This window comes from Oryza brachyantha, chromosome 3 (assembly GCF_000231095.2).
Source record: "Oryza brachyantha chromosome 3, ObraRS2, whole genome shotgun sequence".
NCBI classification, from domain to species: Eukaryota; Viridiplantae; Streptophyta; class Magnoliopsida; order Poales; family Poaceae; genus Oryza; species Oryza brachyantha.
In genome coordinates, this window is record NC_023165.2 from 445,706 (window position 1) to 463,339 (window position 17,634).

General features: G+C 42.9%; 4 protein-coding genes and 1 non-coding gene across 5 annotated transcripts; 3 read left to right on the plus strand and 2 right to left on the minus strand.

Annotated features, from left to right (window-relative positions):
• The first annotated feature begins 4,764 nt into the window (after positions 1–4,764).
• On the plus strand, positions 4,765–7,579 carry LOC102710288. Its single transcript, XM_006650902.3, has 4 exons — positions 4,765–5,157; positions 5,257–5,429; positions 6,384–6,556; positions 6,642–7,579. The coding sequence occupies exons 1-4, from the start codon at positions 4,975–4,977 to the stop codon at positions 7,118–7,120; spliced, it is 1,008 nt and encodes a 335-aa protein (XP_006650965.1). The 5' UTR covers positions 4,765–4,974; the 3' UTR covers positions 7,121–7,579.
• A 255-nt stretch (positions 7,580–7,834) lies between these two features.
• On the minus strand, positions 7,835–7,906 carry TRNAT-UGU. Its single transcript has one exon. It is a non-coding gene; the product is annotated as a tRNA-Thr (tRNA).
• Positions 7,907–9,913: 2,007 nt separating this feature from the next.
• On the plus strand, positions 9,914–13,806 carry LOC102710574 (DNA (cytosine-5)-methyltransferase DRM2-like). The gene is made up of 8 exons (XM_015835207.2): positions 9,914–10,136; positions 10,635–10,760; positions 10,876–10,981; positions 11,067–11,113; positions 11,192–11,359; positions 11,855–11,954; positions 12,029–12,120; positions 12,208–13,806. The coding sequence occupies exons 1-8, from the start codon at positions 10,131–10,133 to the stop codon at positions 13,378–13,380; spliced, it is 1,818 nt and encodes a 605-aa protein (XP_015690693.1). The 5' UTR covers positions 9,914–10,130; the 3' UTR covers positions 13,381–13,806.
• A 245-nt stretch (positions 13,807–14,051) lies between these two features.
• LOC102706920 lies at positions 14,052–16,541 on the plus strand. Its single transcript, XM_006649189.3, has 9 exons — positions 14,052–14,259; positions 14,350–14,449; positions 14,683–14,810; positions 14,894–15,033; positions 15,131–15,199; positions 15,306–15,444; positions 15,547–15,609; positions 15,726–15,769; positions 16,179–16,541. Exons 1-9 carry the CDS (start codon positions 14,160–14,162, stop codon positions 16,263–16,265), a joined length of 870 nt encoding a protein of 289 aa, XP_006649252.1. The 5' UTR covers positions 14,052–14,159; the 3' UTR covers positions 16,266–16,541.
• Positions 16,542–16,634: 93 nt separating this feature from the next.
• LOC121053854 lies at positions 16,635–17,614 on the minus strand. The gene has a single exon (XM_040521965.1). It carries the CDS (start codon positions 16,995–16,997, stop codon positions 16,686–16,688), a length of 312 nt encoding a protein of 103 aa, XP_040377899.1. The 5' UTR covers positions 16,998–17,614; the 3' UTR covers positions 16,635–16,685.
• Between the last annotated feature and the right edge of the window lie 20 nt (positions 17,615–17,634).

Here is a 17,634-nt window from a genome sequence, read left to right on the forward strand (position 1 = left end):
CGGGCCAATGAACATGGGCCGTACCCTCCTCCGTCGCCTTCCCCGGCGCCTGCGTCACTGGAAACGGTGAGCTGTCTGGAGTCTGGACGGCCATGGCCATGGCAATGCATGGGCAGAGTGGAGGGAGGACTGGAAGAAGACGAGGCTGCCGGCGCAGGCGCGCACTTCCACTTCTTCTCGCGGTTCTTGATACCGGTGAGCTAGCCGAGGACGCGCGTATCCGGTCTCCGGGAACACGTAAACCCTTCTTCCTCGCCGCCACAGTTCCTTGGGGCTCCGCTGCTTCAGCTTGCACGGCGGCGGGTTGTGCCCTCGCCGCTGCAGCTGCAGGTTCCAAACGCCGCAGATCTCGCACACGCAGCTTACTAGCTGTTCGTTTCGTCGCCATCGGCGTCCGCGTCCGATCGAGAAGCGACACCTCCGCCACTGGGTCTATGTAATGTCCCCCGCCAAGAATCTCATCTTCAATTCGGTAGCTACGGATCGGAACGAATTCAAGAATTCACCGAGCAATCAAGAAATCAATCTACCGCCAGGCTGCGCTTCTTCTTGCCAGGCGCGCGTTTCTTCTAAACGTCGCTTGCTGTTGTTGGAAGCCTGGAAAAACAATTCCATCTCTCCCAATGTCCAAGCCCATATTTTCACTCAAACTTATGCTTGTAAGATTTATAATTTAAATTTTACTAAAATAATAATAAAATATTATAATATTTAATACATTAAATTGGAAAAGATAAACGATCTGCACTGGTCCTAGCAGAAGCATCACTCGAATGCCGAAACGGAGGAGAGCGTCACTGCAGCACCCAGCGTGGTCGCTTTCAATGCACATCTCTCGTCCACATGGCGCACGGAGTCGCACACACCGATAGATCGATGCACACACGGTTTCGCCCTTCACTGCACTGCACCAATCACACCGCCATCGCCATCTATTCCACGACACGTTATATGGACATGACAGGGCGACGATGTAATGCATACGTGATGGTCATATGGGAAATATTATCATTTTAATTATTATTTAATAATATAAACAATAAAATTAATTATTATAAAATTAAAATCCACTTGATAAAGATAAAATACGAGCTTTTATAGAAGCTTTTTTAAAAGATACTTGGGTAAGTATGCGTGTAAAAGTCGATGGATAAGGGCGCGTACAAAGGGCTCTAATTATCGTCTCTATTGATGCATGCTCGCTGACGTGGAATAGAGACGATAGGGGAGAGAAAATTTGTTGTTTTGTATGAAGTCAGCAAAACATCGCCTCTTGGCGCATAAAACGAGGAGACAACCATAAAATCTGTTTTGTACGTGTGCTGGCTCTAATTAGAAACACTGATCAGAAAGGAGATCGCGTGCAAGTAAACTAACGTCGTTCGTTCGGCGACCCCGCCTCACTTCACTGAACAGAAAGGGGGCCCTATTGAGAATTACGAGCAGAAAATCTATTTACAAGTGTCAGTTTGAGAGACTGTCCTTTATACGAGAAGTTTTTTCTGCTGACGTGACTTGAGATAGAGCCCACTGCCGTCGAACATACCCTAATCTGGGCTAAAAGAACCGAGCCATGGTCTTCCATTCACTCTCGTTTCTCTGAACATACTGTACGCACTTCAATTCATTTTTGCTTGTTTAATCCACGACAACAGGCAAAGCCAAATGCCCCTCCGTGATCAACGGATGAATCAATCCCCACACATCAATGTTTCAGCGCAAAAAGGCAAGAGCAATGCAGTTGCCCATGCCCAGGATATATTGCAGGGAACCGGCCGGAGCAAAACCTGCTGCCTTTTCAAACCAAAACTCTTTCCGTAATCTCAACGGCGCCATTCATCGGCCTCGCTGCTGTTCATCACCGGTCCGCCATTTTCTTTTCCAACACAATCAATTCACCATCTCAGCTACGTTAGCTCTCTGTATGTCCACTGTAATTATAAGGCTTCTCTTAGTCCTCCAAACCGAGAAATGAGAGCACTGAACAGGTGTTAATCCCTCTTAATTGTGTTAACGTGTGTCACTATGTTGATAGTTTCAGCTAGCATGAATACGAGGGAGACATCTTTTGAGAAATTTGGTTATTTGAGACTCTAAACATTGCGCTTCGTAGTTTTGCTATTTGAAACATGGACTTCGCAAAATTAGGACTCCAAACATATAATACTTGATTTCATTGTCATTTTATGTATTTTCTATATTTTCTCATCCATTTCTGTTGTATTTGTAACCTGATAAGACATCTTTACCCTTCAAATAACCAAATTTCTCAACATCTTTTAGCTTTTTCAAGAAGAAAGTCAAACGACGTATTTATAAACGAATAATAATTCACAAATAAAATTTTTATATACGTGTTCATTGTGATAAAAAAAGTCAAAACTAAAAAAACTACAATAAAATATTAAAATTAACTTTAAATTTATGATTAAAATTTTAAATTTTAGTTTGTAAGTACAGCCAATAGCAAAAAGGATAGTGTGGTAAAGCATCACTGCACTGAGCAGTGAGCCTATCACGCCACCGACACAAGGCAATGCTTCAGCAACAGCAGCCCATCTTTTCTGGACAGCAAGGCTTTTCTGTCCCAATTCGACGGCGATGACACTCATACTGCATGTTGATTGATATATTATATTCCGAGCCCTGCAATCCATAACACAAGATGAAAGACAATATCTGGACCATATTGTAGTGTAGAACGAGTCTGCTTTGATTACTACTGGTATAATGGCATTAGTACAATAATAATAATGCTCTACTGCTACTAGAAAGCTGCTTTTTTGTCCAGGAATTCCATTCCAAACTACCTAACCAGAGCCACTAGATCAGGAAAGAGACTGATTATAAGCTGGGTAGTTATTAGTATATGAGCTAAAACGCTTTCATCAGTTAGAGAGATTCATTTGTTTGTCCTGTCCATGCCAAACCTTATTTGACCTATTCGGTGCCTGTCATGTGTTCAGTTGCTGACTTTTGGTGATGTGAAGTCTGAAAAAGTTAGTTACTGAAGTTTCTTTTGGGTACATAATCTATACTACTATTTCATAGGCCTGCGTTGCCCTATGTATAGATTTGTTAAACAGTTGTGTCATTATGATACTAATTGCATGTACTAATGTACAATTAGTACAGCTATACTGAACTCTGAAGTAAAAAGGAAATGGGGCACTTTTTTGCAGTGACAGCACGAATCCATCAGACACTTGGGATCTGCATTTGAATACGTAGTTTTCTGTTCTTTTTGTCAGCATCAACGAGTGAGCTGCAAAATTCAGTGACAGTCAGAACCGCCCAATGTTCCTCCGTTCTCTAATCAGAATTTTTTAAAAAAGAGTCAGACTTACCAAGAGTTGACATAGATTGTTTTGAAGAATGGAAGGTACTTCGATTGTGATTAACAGTCATTCTGCTGTATACGCAAGATCGGTTCCGGACATGGCGTCATTTTGCTTCAATTGGGCAGAGCACTAATCTGCTGAAACCTGAAATAGAAGAACACTGTAACTGTACGTCAGTATACATGCAAGACAGTCTACGAATCCACTCTGAAACTCTTGTAAAGAATTACTCATCGTATTTTGACACTATCATTCTACGTTTCGTTAGCCCTATCCCAAAGTTTCCACGTGCTCCACACAGTAATTATAACGGTGAACAACACCAAACTCTCGAGAGTTTTGATGATAAGGCGGTTAGTCTATACTGCTTAAAAATCATAGTCGTTTAGCGCGCTGTCATCGCGAGAAATCTGAAAAGAAAATACAACCGCTTATTATGAAAGCAAGGTTGGCTGAAGAGCAGTAGAGCACAATTAGCCGTGGAAGGGAAACCGATGGCCTTAAAACAAGTACCGATAGCGCCTTCGTCTTTCCATTTTTCTTATATTTATAAGCTAAAATTAAAATTTTTAACTTTAAATTTAGAGTTAATTTATGAATAAAACTTTTATATATATGTATTCTCAGTGATTTAAAGTTAATGCTGAAAGATAAACTTTAGTAAATTTTTTTTCTAAAATCAACTCTAAAATTAAAGTTGAAAATTCAAATTTTAGGTTATAAAAATAAACAGAAACAAAAGGACGAGATGTACATATCTATTTAACCCGGTGGTCTCAATTTACCCATATGAAAATAAAATTGCCGTTTAACTCTATTACATGAAGTCAGCTTAACAATGTTAAACTCAAGACTAAAACACTATTTATACACTTAGTTTTCTCACATTTTTGTTTGTGTCAAGATTTATGCTGAATTTATCAATGTTCAATCAATTTTGTTTTCAAACTTGCTATAAAAATAAAATCTTAAGTAAGTAAAGCAAGGCCACCAGTGTCATTTAGGTCATGATTTTAACCATGTTAACCTAACATCACGGAACAGAGCTAGACATTAGTTTTATTTTTGAAAAGCAGAGTCAAAGAACCAAAGATAAGAAATGAAGGCTGTATTGCTAGCTAGACTTTAAAATAGAATCAAAAGCACAATTGCCCCTTAAAAAAAGGAAAAATACTAGCAACAAGAAACGCTTGTTGATTGGAGAGGTTTGCCTGAGGAGGCGCGTCAACACTCAACAGCAACACGACGAGAGCAGCGAAGGGAAGGGACCGAAGCCGTGGCCGCGTGGTGGTGCGAACGAGCCAAACCAAACCAAACACACGCGCACACACAGCGAGACGGGTGAAGCAAAGCGACCAGTCAAAGAGACCGAGCCTCCCATCTCCCTTTTATTTTGCACCGACCCGTTCCACTCTCGACTCGCGCGCGCTTCCTTCGCCACCCACCGACGCCACGCCACGCCACTCGCCCACACGAGACGAGCACGAAGCCTCTCCTCCACCTCCACCTCCGCCTCCGCCTCCGCCTCGCCCCGCCCCGGAGGAGGAGGAGCAGAGGGAGGGAGCAGGGAGGGAGGAGAGGCAGAGCCCGCCTGCCAAAAATAGGCGGCCCTGCCCCCGCGGGCGCGCGACACATGGGCGTCCCCTCCGCTCGCGACGCCCACCGGCCCGGCGGCGGCGGAGACGCTGGGAGCGTGCTGTTCGAGGTGGAGCAGTCGGCCTCGCCGCCGCCCATGTCGTCCTGCGGCCGCTACATCCTCCACCGCGTCTGCAGGTTCGACACCCTTGCCGGCGTCGCCATCAAGTACGGCGTCGAGGTACGTACACGCCTAATCCATTCCCCATGATCTCTAGTACGCCTCGTGTGTGTTCGCCTGTGATTCGATGGCGCCTCGCCTGCTCGGCTCCTCGTGCAGGTGGCGGATGTGAAGCGGGTGAACGGCCTCACAACGGACCTGCAGATGTTCGCGCACAAGACGCTGCGGATTCCGCTCCCCGGAAGGCACCCACCCGCCGCCGCCGCCTCGGCCCCATCCCATCCTCCTCCCCTCTCCATCCACGCTGCCGACGCTGCCACCGATCGTCCCAGGTATGCACGTTTCAAGGGATTTGCATTTCCCGACTAAATGGTAGATTTGCAAATGTCTAAGACACCTTAATCTACGTGAAGCAAAGTCTTGCCCGTTTGTTTGTCCACGCTGTGCGGTTCATTGCATACAATTTTCTTTTCCACGGTTACAAAGTCAATATATTCAGGCACAAAATCTGAACAAATTTGTGCTGACTTTGCAGCTGCTATCTTAGTACCTGTAGTGCGCAAATTTGTAGTAGTGCATAATTTGACAAAACGAGCCAGAAGTCCAGAACTAACTCGGTGAGGAGGTAGGCAAGGTTTGGCTGAAATCCACACGAAACCGACTGGCTGCTTCTTCCCGCTGGTCTCACTCTTGCTATCACTGTTCAGCATTAAACGCTAACTTGACGCTTAGTCCATAGTGTCAAACTGGCAACTGAGTGCCCTTCCTTTCTGAACCTTCGAAAAGAGGGGCTGCCACTGGGTTGCGAGTGATGGGAACATCCATAGTAAAGCAACGAGGAATTGAGGAAAGGGGATTGCGATCCTACCTGTGAACAGATGTGCTGCACTCCACAAGTCCACATGCATTGCACTCACTGCCCAGTGCCCACACATTTTTAGTTCTTTTTATATTCTTCACAGAAAAGTATCTAGAACATGGGAATAGATTAAGGTCCCATGAGAACATTTCATAGCACCGACTGTCCACACACACACACACACACAAAATTTGCTTTGCTTCTCAAGAGTTCGAGTGTAAAAGGACGGCATAATTGATTGATGTAGATTCTCAATAGTACTTCCCTCTAGTTGGCATTTTCATATGCTAGCTGCTGCTCTTTTCTAGTTTAATGATTGTACCATGTGACGCCTTTCCACAGTTCTGACTACAGTCCCTTAATATCCGTGGACATTTCATGTGTATATTTGATGCTTTGTCTGCAATAACAATGTAATTTATTTCAGAGAATGGGCTACCTGTCGCCCTCCCAAAAATGCTGCCTTCGATCCATTCCTGAAACCACCACGGAGCACAGTTTCGTCTTCCATGAACCTCTTGCACAGTTACTATGGCCTTTCAAAACCTGCAAAGGGGGACCCAAAAAATGAAGGCACCGAAATGGCGACATACAGTATAGGTAATTCCATTACTGTTTGCTTAGATGTGAACTATGATTTGGAGATCAACTAATCAACTAAATTATGAATCTGATTCACATCCAGGTCAGAATAGGAAAGCTAGAAGCTTATCAACGGGTTTTTCTCTTGTAAATGGTGATGCTACTTGGGAGGTTGATGATGCCGAAAAGCCAATAAGACGACGCCAGAAATCTGATAGCGAGTTTTCAACATGGGAGGGCAATAGTGGTGGTGTATTGATGAAGGCGGGCCCAGGTTTGGCATTGAGGCCTAAATCTGGCAATCGACCAGATATAAACAACAGCCAGCAGGATCTTGTAGCGACTGCAGTACCTTCATATGGTGATGGATTGCAAGCTGTGAGGAAGTCATCAAGCACTCCTGAATTCCAAGATTCAGACAACAGCATTGCTTCTGAGTGGCTTAAGAGCAAGTTGGGCTTAAAACCAGATGCATTCACCCTCCCTCTCCCAATCTTGCTTCTCGACAGCATTCCAAAGCCTATCTTCGACAGCTTTCCGAAGCAAATTGCTGCTTGGAGAAATAAGGCTGCCAGAGATTAGTATGGTTTGCAGCTTGGTTATATGCCTTGCATATACAGGTTGTTATTGGTGCCGAAAGGGCCTGGAGCCTGGAGAAGTTCAGGGTTTGGTTTATTTCTTCCCCAACCAAACAGCAGAGCTAGTTCAGGCAGTGGATATTATAAACACACAGAAACACCTCCTCCATAACTTACAAATGTGGTGCGAAACTGCGAAACGACGTGTTGGATATATTATACGCTAGAGTTCTAAATACATACTGTGTGCTGAACCTGCTGCAGCAAAGCAGCAGCAGTTGTTTCCTGTCATAAATTATACTAGTTTGGGACTTGGAGTGCCTCTTTTGGGGCTTACTGGAGCTTATTCTTTTGTACACAATGCAGAACTGCACATAGGCAATATATAGATCAGAGGGAAAGAATCAGAATGTGTGTTCTTCACTTGTTCTCTTGACTAATAAAGAGGTGGCTTTATCCGTTCTTCCATATTGCTGTCCCCTAGGATTTCAGTTTACTTTTCTTAAACTATGCCATGCCTCCTTTGGAATGGACTGTTTTTGGAGGAATTTCACCGGTCATAATCAAAGATTCACCAAACAGTTAAAAGGTTTGTTACAATTCTAACAGGATAAGAGTGGCACTGCATGGCATGTTACTTAAATCTTTTCCGCACTGCACTTTAAAAAATGTTATGCAGAAATTAGTAGTTCTGGAAGAAAATTTCCTACAAAAAAGCTGCCCCCACGCAGGATCGAACTACGGACCTTCAGTTTACAAGACTGACGCTCTACCACTGAGCTATAGGGGCTTATGCATTGTCGACAGGGAAGAATTATTAAAATTGAATCAACCCCAGCTTGAAGAGAGATCCCCAAGCCGCCAAGCGATTCACAGTACGCCCTATCGACAAATGAACAGACTCCAATCCACACAAATCTTCCAGTGTGATTAGAATCAGACCGTACTTTTATTTTGAGATGAAGAAACCAATAATTCAGAAAATAGGTGCAGGAGAGTATTGCATTAAAATGGCACATCCTGAAAGTATCCGTATTATATATCAAACGGTTTTTCTTTTGATGCCCACAGATGAACAAACCAATAATTCACCAAATTGTATTTACATATGGGCTATTTTTTTATTAATTTTCTTTATTTTTAATTTAGAAATAGTATTTCTAATATGATTCTTTTTTATTGTTCTTATTTACCTGTATTTTAAGCTATACTTGTACATAAACTTTTTTTTACATTTAATCTTTAATTTAAAATTTTAGATACTTCTAAATTGTAATTATATGTGTCAACTTTCTCTTAATTTTACTTATTTGTAACCGAAATTTTAGATGTTTCCAAATTGTATTTGTAGATGGACTCTTTTGTCAATATCAATTATTTTAAATTTTTTAATATGAGATTTGGATAAAATCTGAATGATTCTAAACTGTATTTACACGTGCACTCTTTTTTATTATGTTTATTTGTTTTTAATTCTAAAATCATAGTTATAATTGGATTGTTTTTTTATTAATACGGGATTTTCTAGCCCATGAGAATGAACGTGATGATTTCATTTTCTATTATTTGTATATATAATAGATAGATGTTACTCAAATAACAACTTTGTCTTGGAATTGCTACCAATCAACTTGTTTTGGGACAAAGATATACTCATGTTTTCAATCATACTTGTCATATCCGAAGTATTTAGGATCTCCTAAACACTTTAAGTTTTCTTGTTTGGGTTCGAATGGTGGGGGTTAAGATCTTTACACACAACCTTTATTAGTTCTATATTGTTGCTTTATCCTAACCTGACATACCATAGTTATCTCTTGGATGATCTTTGTTTTTGTCGTCTTCCGCATCCTTACCACCATCTTTATCGTCATTGGTCTCATCATATCCAATTTCTTTACTCCCCACCTCTATTTTCCATTTCGTATCTTCTGCCTCTAGTTCTTATGTTATTTTTCTTTGATCTCTATTCTCTCATAATCAACACTTATTGTAGACACAAAGTATAATGCCTCTATCACCCTCCGCCCTCCTCTCCTTTGCCTCATGGCTTCAACGCCTTCACCGTTGCTTCAATGTCTCCAAATCATTGCCACCTATCACTGAGCTCTTTACAATCCCCTCTAAAATTGAATTGAACACCTCATGCATTCTCTTTTTATATCCTAAATTTGAATCAATCGCCAAAACTTAACTAATCGTAAGAAATCGGTATACTTCAGGAGAACTCACGTGACCCGTGAACACAATAATGGAGCAAACCAATAAAGTAAGAATTATCCTAAATTTTCATTGAATATCATATATCAAATCCATTTTTAAAATATCAGCCGTGAAACATTAGTTTATATATAAAATTATTCATGAAAAAAGATTATAATAAATAAAAATATATCAGGTCGAATAAAACAAATGCTTGACAACTAAAAAAGACAGTATCCTGGTTCACCCACCTTTTCTCTCTCTCCTTCCACCACTCGTGAAAATGTGTGCTGTACTGCTGTGCACAGAAAGATTCTGTGGCACTATGGTGTGCTGCCAAACAGGCAAACATCCAAGGGTCCTTTGTACGTGGCCGGGAATGCGTTGCGCGCAGGCTACCCCACAGGTCACCTCTCCGCAGAAGATCCCTGTGTCTGTAGACCCACAGGGCCAATCCAATACACCGCCCTGGGAACAGTCACTGACAAGCCTGCCCACGAAGCAGGTGGGTCCCGCCGGTCAGAGAGAATCCCTTGCGAAGCGGCCTGGTCTTTGGGCACGAGCAACACACCGTCTCTGTACCAGTCGTCGTCGAGAGGGGCGCAGTGTGGTCGCCGCCGCCCTCACCCTCTCCTCCCGCTGCTCCGCCGCCGCGCGCTTCCTCTCCGGCGAGGCCTGGGCTAGCCGGCGGGACGCGCTCTTCTCGCGCGCGAGAGAGGGAGGCCGCGGGCGCGGGGGGAGGGGAGGGAGAGAGAGAGAGAGAGGGAGGGGAGCGAGAGATTCTTCCTCGAGCCCGCGTCCAACCTTCGAGAATGGTGGTAAGCGCTCCCTCCTCCTCTTCTCTCCTCTGCTCTCCCCTCCTACCACCCTGTACGACGTCGGTTTGGCCGCGCCCAATGGTTCCGGGGACGCTCGTGCTGCTGCTGTTCATGCGCGATTCGGTTGTGCGGTGCTTGGGGTTTCCCTCTGGGATTGGGATGGGGGCTCCTGGTCTATTTAATCGCGAAGTGATTATCATTTTTTCTGTATACTTGATGCATTCTGGATCCTAAAATCATCTGTTACTACTTTAGAATTCGATCTGTGATGTCGCTCGTGGCAGAACATCCCCAACCCCCCTTCGATTAAGGGTTTTAACAGTTTAGCGATCCCCTTGAGATTTGATGAGGCTATGTGATATGGGGAGTGGCAGTATGCCTTACACAAGATGCTACATTAACTCGATTTAATCCTTGCGTATTTTCCCCCCCTCCGAATTGCTTTATTTTCACTGTAAGTCGGGATATTTGAGATATGATGCTTAACTCATGTCACAGGATTGGGCTAGCGATAGCGACGATGACAGCAAGTTCTGTTGGCATGATGATGGTGAGGCCGAGCCCTCATCTGCTGCAGCATTGAGGAACGCGGATGCTCCTGGTCCGTCCACAAGACCGAGGGAGGTAGGAGATAGAAGTCTAGCTTTGAACACATGGCCTAGTCATTTATCGAAGCTGTGATATTGCGTTGCTATACTTATAATCAAATTATGGTGTTTATTTGTGGAACTGTCTAAAGGATGCTAATGGGAAGGCCAATGGTTCAGCACCACCAGCTTTGGTTGCCGACTTCATGGGAATGGGCTTCCCAAAGGAAATGGTCTTGAAAGCCATCAAAGAGATTGGTAATGATAGCAATAATCTATTTCTTCTTATTTGATTAGGTTGCTTTTTTGAATCATTTGTTTCAACCGCTGCCTTTTCTTTCAGGGGATACAGATACAGAGCAATTGCTCGAGTTGCTTCTCACTTATCAGGTATTTGCCCAAGTGGTTGCATTACTTTGTTTATTGTTATATAATGCTCTACTGTACAAGTGATGCTGTGTAATGCAGGCGATAGGCGGTGACCCTTCAGTGGGTAATTGCTCTGCTTCTACCTCTACCCCCCAGGTTATTGAAGAAGAAGAAGAAGATGATGATGATGATGATGTTAATTGGGAAGAAGATGATGCTGCGGGTAACTGTGCCAGGGCTCCTGACTCTGATGGTTCTGGTGATGAGGTATTTACATGGCTCCCTCCTTGGTCATTATACATTTAGATGTACTTGCCACATCAATTTCTTCAGCAGTTTATGTGCCATGTTTTGCACCTTTTTCATGCTAAGAAAACGTTCCCTCATTAATACTTATGGTAATGAACTACTGTTCCCATAAATTGAAAAGTTTCATGCGTATGTTCTGTTCACTCTTAGTAAAGTTGAGATGTTTAGCTGCACTTTTATGCTGTAGTCTTTTTGGGTTATCTACAAATTGTTAAAGGAGCTTTGTTGATCCAACTTTTGCTTCCATGTTTCTTCAGTAGTGTTTTTTATGCTGCCTTTATAGTCAGTGTTAGCAAAACTACTGAAGAACCATCAGAGAGAGGAACATATAATTCTACAAGTGTATATGTGATGCCTGTATTAGTTGCTTTATCAGGAGGTTATTTGGACTGCAAGTCACGAGTGAGATGTAGCATTTTTTTTTCAATCTGCTTTTCATGTGCTTTCATGCAGGATTTCCTACAAGAGATGTCAGAGAATGATGAGAAAATCAAAACTTTAGTCAGAATGGGGTTTCCTGAAGATGAAGCAAAGATGGCCATAACTAGATGCGGTACGCCTCTATTTAATTTGCTGCTTTGACAGGAAGTAACCTTACACTGCCTATGTTGGGTTAAAATATTGCAGGTCTCGATGCATCTGTAGATACATTGGCTGATTCAATCTTTGCATCACAGACTGCAGGGAATGGGTACTCTGCAAACTCATCTGAATATGAGGTACCTTGTGACTAACGCATCTGACTCAAGAAATTGTTTCATTTCTTTCAATTTAATTGCACTTTCATCATATTTATAATTGTGCAGGATACAGAGTTCAGTTCCTTTGGAGGAAGAAAGAAAACAATATTCATGAATGGGAACAAGAAAAAGAGAAAGCGGTATGGAAGTGGGCCACAAGGGAGTCAACTGCCATTTGATGGCAGCCATGAAGAGTCAATGCCTCTTCCAAATCCAATGGTGGGATTCAGTTTGCCAAGTGACAGATTACGGTCAGTCCACAGAAACCTTCCTGATCAAGCATTTGGACCACCGTTCTTTTACTACGAGAACGTGGCCCTTGCTCCAAAAGGTGTATGGGCGACCATCTCTAGGTTCTTGTATGATATTCAGCCTGAGTTTGTAGATTCCAAGTACTTCTGTGCTGCTGCTAGGAAACGGGGTTACATTCATAACCTGCCAATTGAGAACAGGACACCCGTTCTTCCTATTCCACCCAAAACTATATCTGAAGCCTTTCCTAATACTAAGAGGTGGTGGCCTTCCTGGGATCCAAGAAGGCAGTTCAACTGCTTGCAAACTTGTGTGGCAAGCGCGAAGCTTACAGAAAGAATTCGTTGTGCTCTTGGTAGCGTCGGTGATGCACCACCCCCCCAAGTTCAAAAGTACGTTCTGGAAGAATGTAGGAAGTGGAACCTTGTTTGGGTTGGAAAGAACAAGGTTGCTCCTCTAGAGCCTGATGAGATGGAGTTCCTATTGGGATACCCTAGGAACCACACTAGGGGAGTTAGCAGGACAGAGAGATATAGAGCTCTTGGGAATTCATTCCAAGTTGATACAGTTGCATACCATCTCTCGGTGCTGAGAGAGATGTTTCCTACTGGCATGAATGTTCTGTCCTTGTTTTCTGGTATAGGAGGAGCAGAGGTAGCTCTCCACAGACTCGGCATCCGCATGAAAGCAGTGGTATCAGTTGAGAAATCAGAAGTGAACCGAACGGTTCTGAAGAGCTGGTGGGATCAGACACAAACTGGCACGCTGATTGAAATCGCTGATGTGAGGACTCTTACTCCTGACAGAATAGAATCATTCATCAGAAGATTTGGGGGCTTTGACCTAGTGATCGGGGGCAGTCCATGCAACAACCTTGCTGGCAGCAACCGTCACCACCGTGATGGTTTGGAGGGCGAGCACTCCGCACTATTCTATGACTATTTCAGAATCCTGGATAGTGTAAAGACATCTATGGCAGGGATGTAAACTAAATTATCCAATTAACTGTTAGTTCTGTGATTTATTGTTACTAACAAAGTTAGAACCTGTTGGTTGATCTTTGTGCCACATTTAATATGCAAATCTGGCTGCTCAATTGCTGTTCTGAAGTGTTTCTGATGGTTACCATCATTACTCCTTTGAATGCATTTTAGTGAACAAGCTTTTGTAATGAGTGCAAGGTGCACTGGAGGTCCTAGAGCTTGGAGAAGACTTGACATATTTTCTGGTTCTCTTATGGTTTAGTAGTTCCTGTTTTACGAAATGAGAGTTCATAGATTGCAACCTGGTAGTGGTCAACCTCTATTTGGTTGATACATGCAGAAACAAACTTATGATTCTGTGATTTCTTGTAACAGTACGATTTATCTCTGCAGATTGTTGATTGTTGAACTTTATATAATTCGATGGTGAGCTGTGTGATGTTATTGCACTCTACTAAGAGTGTTTTATTCTTCTTTTCATGATTATATATTCTTGTTTTTGCGTTAGTACTGTAAATTCTGAATTGTGATCACAAACAGAATGACAAAAGTATTGCCGGCCCCAACAAATATCAGAATCTGGGAAGCAGAACAGAAAAGGACAGTGCTACACACTTCAGCCACCCACTTATGGTGAGGAGTTGCCCGCCACAATGTGTAGACCCCACAAAAAAAAATCCCACTTCAACTGGCAGATACCACACCCCAGTTCCACCCCCAAATCGAAGCCATATAACCTTTGCAACAACCATGAGTTAAGCTTCCAAGTTCTGAATTTTCAGCATGTTGATGCCAGCTTCTGCTCAGATCCCTCATCACACCATACGTCCTGTTGCAAGTTACTATGGGTTGCATGGACGGCGCCTGCATAACTCTGACCGGCGTGAGTTCTTGATCTCATCTTGTGTTCAATCTTCATGGCTTTCCAGTTTAGCATATGGCCAAAGCTAAGCTAACCGTATTCCTTGTGCAGGTTTCAGATTGCAGATTCCTATGAGGAAGGTGGTTATTTGCACTCGCAGTGTGCTAGGTTCCAGCAATGGCGCGCCATCTGGTGGCCTTGTCAAGAAAAGGTGTGGGAACTGTGTTTTGCACTGCTTGTTACAGAAATTACCGTCCTCAAATTTACTTTGTGAACGAACACTACTTACTTTCAAACCTTAAAGAGTTTTTCGTATACTATTTTACTTTTCCTGGACTGATTATAACACAGTGGGTACTCCTCTGTAAAGTTGTTTCAGAAGAGCTGAGTATCTACATGCTAATCTGGAGTTTATGGATAACCTGACTTGGTGAACTTTGGCAGAAAGATTGTGGAGCACATCATTCTGCTCAGAGCCAAGCCGAACATTTCGGATGCTGAAGAAAAGGACATGCTTGATTACTTGTATACTTCTCAGTATCAGATGAGAGGGATTCTAGCTGTGTCATTAGGTGATAACCTTATATCTATTTCTCATTGATGAAGAATTCTCCAAAGTTATGTGTTTCATTTTGATATCTATCTCTTGATGCAGGGCGCATAGAGGACCCCAATATGGAGAACTTTACGCATGCTGTCTTCATGCGTTTTCAGCAGAAAGATGACATTGCAAAGTTCCAGAGTAGTCCTTACTACTACAAAATTCTTGATGAGCACGTAAAACCTGTTTCATATGTACGCCTCAGCATGTAATCTTCTTTCTGGTTCTTAAAGCATTCTGACTATTTGTTGTTCATTGCATTGTGAGAATCACTAGTTGGATAACTTACAGGGCTCGGTTTCTGTAGATTTTGAATCTGAAGTTGAAGATGACATTATCCCTCTCTTCCGTAGGGGAGAGGTAATTCAAGATGACTTCAAGCTGGCTCACATTGTTATTCAGTGGTTGATCGTGTAAAATATTCGAAAAACTTTGTATGTGAGCCTAAGTTTGCTTCTTCCAACAGGATTTTAACTACGGAGTGGAGTTCATGCTACTGATATCTTTCTTGGAAAGTGCATCCAGAGATTCAGTGGAGGATGCATTATCTTCTCTTCAGAGGTTGATCAGTCAATGCAGTTCTTCCATTGTTCAGGCAACCTTAGGTATGACAAAATGGTGTCAATGTAATTTCTTCCGACACATTTTCACAAAACTTTCCGTTTTTCCTACTCAGATAACAAAGTGTGTTGTTTTACATGTATCAGGCTGCTGTCTGAATCATGTGGACAGTGGTTACAGTCATGCTGCAGTTATTCGTTTTCCATCATGTAAGTGATCAATAATTCTAAACCTGTCGTTGAAATTAAAAATCCATATAAATGTAGAATAAAGTTGGATAAGTGCGTATAATAAGGCTCCTTACTGAATTTTATGTTTCCTGTAGTTGACGACTTCAAGTTATTCAGGGAGGGCATGGAATACAAGGATGTAAGGCTTCTATACTTGCATGAATCCGCATTTGCTATCTGGACCAAAAATTAAAAAAAATAAATAAACACACACACACACACACAAGCAAACAATATTGAACAGCAGAACCCAACAACCCTGAAAATTGGTCTTGCCTTCTGTTCAATTCCTTCATAGCAAAGTAGGATACTGAAAAATCAGAACCTGCTGTTGTATACATATATAATGGGTTGATAACAGTTTACAGAATGATTTTACGCTACACTTTTAACTAGCAGAGGAAAGCTTGAACACTGAATTATTGCATCAAAACGTAGCCCTTAGTTGAGTTGTTTGCAGTAAGCAAGCATGCAAAAGTATGTACTCACTCTGTTAACAAGTGCACCATGTAAAGCACTGAAAACTGACAATGACTTGTGAAATGCAGGTGTGGGCATCAAAATTTCAACCGATTGTGGAGAAATCTCTTGTGCTACACTTCACAGTCGACCCCGTGGGTAACCAGCTGATGTAGATTCTGATCGAGCAGCTGACAAATATTCAGTCCTGGATTGGACGTATGGTTGGTAAACTCTTTTGAGTTGCTAATCAGGGAAAGGCATCGAAACGAAATCTTGAGGTTGTACATATGCTGTCGTGCTCATTAGACGCCTTCCTTAATTGCCTGGAAGATGCAACAACGAGACTACCTTGAACCTGTCTTATCTTGCCATGACATGAATGCAGTATTTGATTCTTATGCTCATGAATTCACAAACGATTGCACTATATATCCTTGTCTTAATTTTGTCATTCATCAAGCAAGTTAGCTAAGCTATGAACTGATATAACCTTTTAGTTACATCCATAGATCGATCGATCGCAAGCTCGCTATGCACACTCGTCCGCTGATTAATTCTGCAGGTGACAAACGCCTCGGCCTTCATCTGCTGCCTCAGTTGTGCAGTGGGTTTGGCCCCTCCGGCACCACACGCTTGGACGCAGACACGCCATGATCCTCCTCCTGCACACGCCTGCTACTGTAGTAATGGCGACGGGGAGCATCGCCGGGCGGCGCCTTCTCCGCCATCGTCAAGACGCCGTAGCCCTTGCTCGGCGGCGACGGCGACGGCAACGGCAACTCAGCTTCTTCTTCATGCACCTGGATGACCTCTAAGCTCGGAATTATCCGGCCATGGCAGAGGCCTGCCAGCTCTGTTCCCAGCAGAGTGAGGAGCAGCATTAAGCGCACACTCCATGACCTCATAATGGAGGAGGATAGAGTGCTTTTACAAGAAACGCCAAGAGGAAATGGAAGAGCTAAAGCTAGCTGGAAGATGGAGCTACAAGATATCTTGACCAGAAATTGTTGCCTTGGCTGTTCACTTTTATAGCCAAATAAGTCACAACTCACAAACGTTACTCGATGATATTGTAGTTTAAAAATAGGTTAAAAAAATTAGTGCATCCTTAAGATAGCCGGCTAAAAGTTTATTGTGATCAAGACAAGAAGAGCGGCAGAGGGAGTACGATGATGGGCCATCTGTATCGACAGGGAGCTATCTATCCCCTCTTGATAAGACAAACCCAACTACTAGCTAGTAAAATTTAGTGAAGAAAGTACTACTGGACAATGGAGGGTTGGCTTATGCTTTGCTCACCATTTGGTTTCATCAGGGCAACATGCCATATGGGATTAAAGGCCTTAACAGTAGAGCTAATGTCATCTTCATCCAGGACAAGAGCAGTCTTAATCTTTTAAGAGTTAGGAACAGCAGAGTTGGCCCCTTAGAGATGTCAGGTCGCGAGTCTGGTGCAGCAGCGTTGTCAAGAGCGTGGAGAGCAGTATTCACGGGCACACGCAACAAAGAAAAATACAGTTATCTCATATCATTGTGATATCA

What these genes read in the sequence shown, in the direction of transcription:
- LOC102710288 (XM_006650902.3), top strand. Translation starts at nt 4,975, where the DNA reads ATGGGCGTCCCCTCCGCTCGCGACGCCCACCGGCCCGGCGGCGGCGGA. An exon ending in CCATCAAGTACGGCGTCGAG is followed by an intron (nt 5,158 to 5,256) that starts GTACGTACACGC and finishes CTCCTCGTGCAG; the next exon opens with GTGGCGGATGTGAAGCGGGT. An exon ending in GCTGCCACCGATCGTCCCAG is followed by an intron (nt 5,430 to 6,383) that starts GTATGCACGTTT and finishes AATTTATTTCAG; the next exon opens with AGAATGGGCTACCTGTCGCC.
- LOC102710574 (XM_015835207.2), top strand. An exon ending in GAAAGCCATCAAAGAGATTG is followed by an intron (nt 10,982 to 11,066) that starts GTAATGATAGCA and finishes CTTTTCTTTCAG; the next exon opens with GGGATACAGATACAGAGCAA. An exon ending in AGTTGCTTCTCACTTATCAG is followed by an intron (nt 11,114 to 11,191) that starts GTATTTGCCCAA and finishes TGTGTAATGCAG; the next exon opens with GCGATAGGCGGTGACCCTTC.
- LOC102706920 (XM_006649189.3), top strand. Translation starts at nt 14,160, where the DNA reads ATGTTGATGCCAGCTTCTGCTCAGATCCCTCATCACACCATACGTCCT. An exon ending in GGTGGCCTTGTCAAGAAAAG is followed by an intron (nt 14,450 to 14,682) that starts GTGTGGGAACTG and finishes GAACTTTGGCAG; the next exon opens with AAAGATTGTGGAGCACATCA. An exon ending in CTCTCTTCCGTAGGGGAGAG is followed by an intron (nt 15,200 to 15,305) that starts GTAATTCAAGAT and finishes TTCTTCCAACAG; the next exon opens with GATTTTAACTACGGAGTGGA.
- LOC121053854 (XM_040521965.1), bottom strand. Translation starts at nt 16,997, where the DNA reads ATGAGGTCATGGAGTGTGCGCTTAATGCTGCTCCTCACTCTGCTGGGA.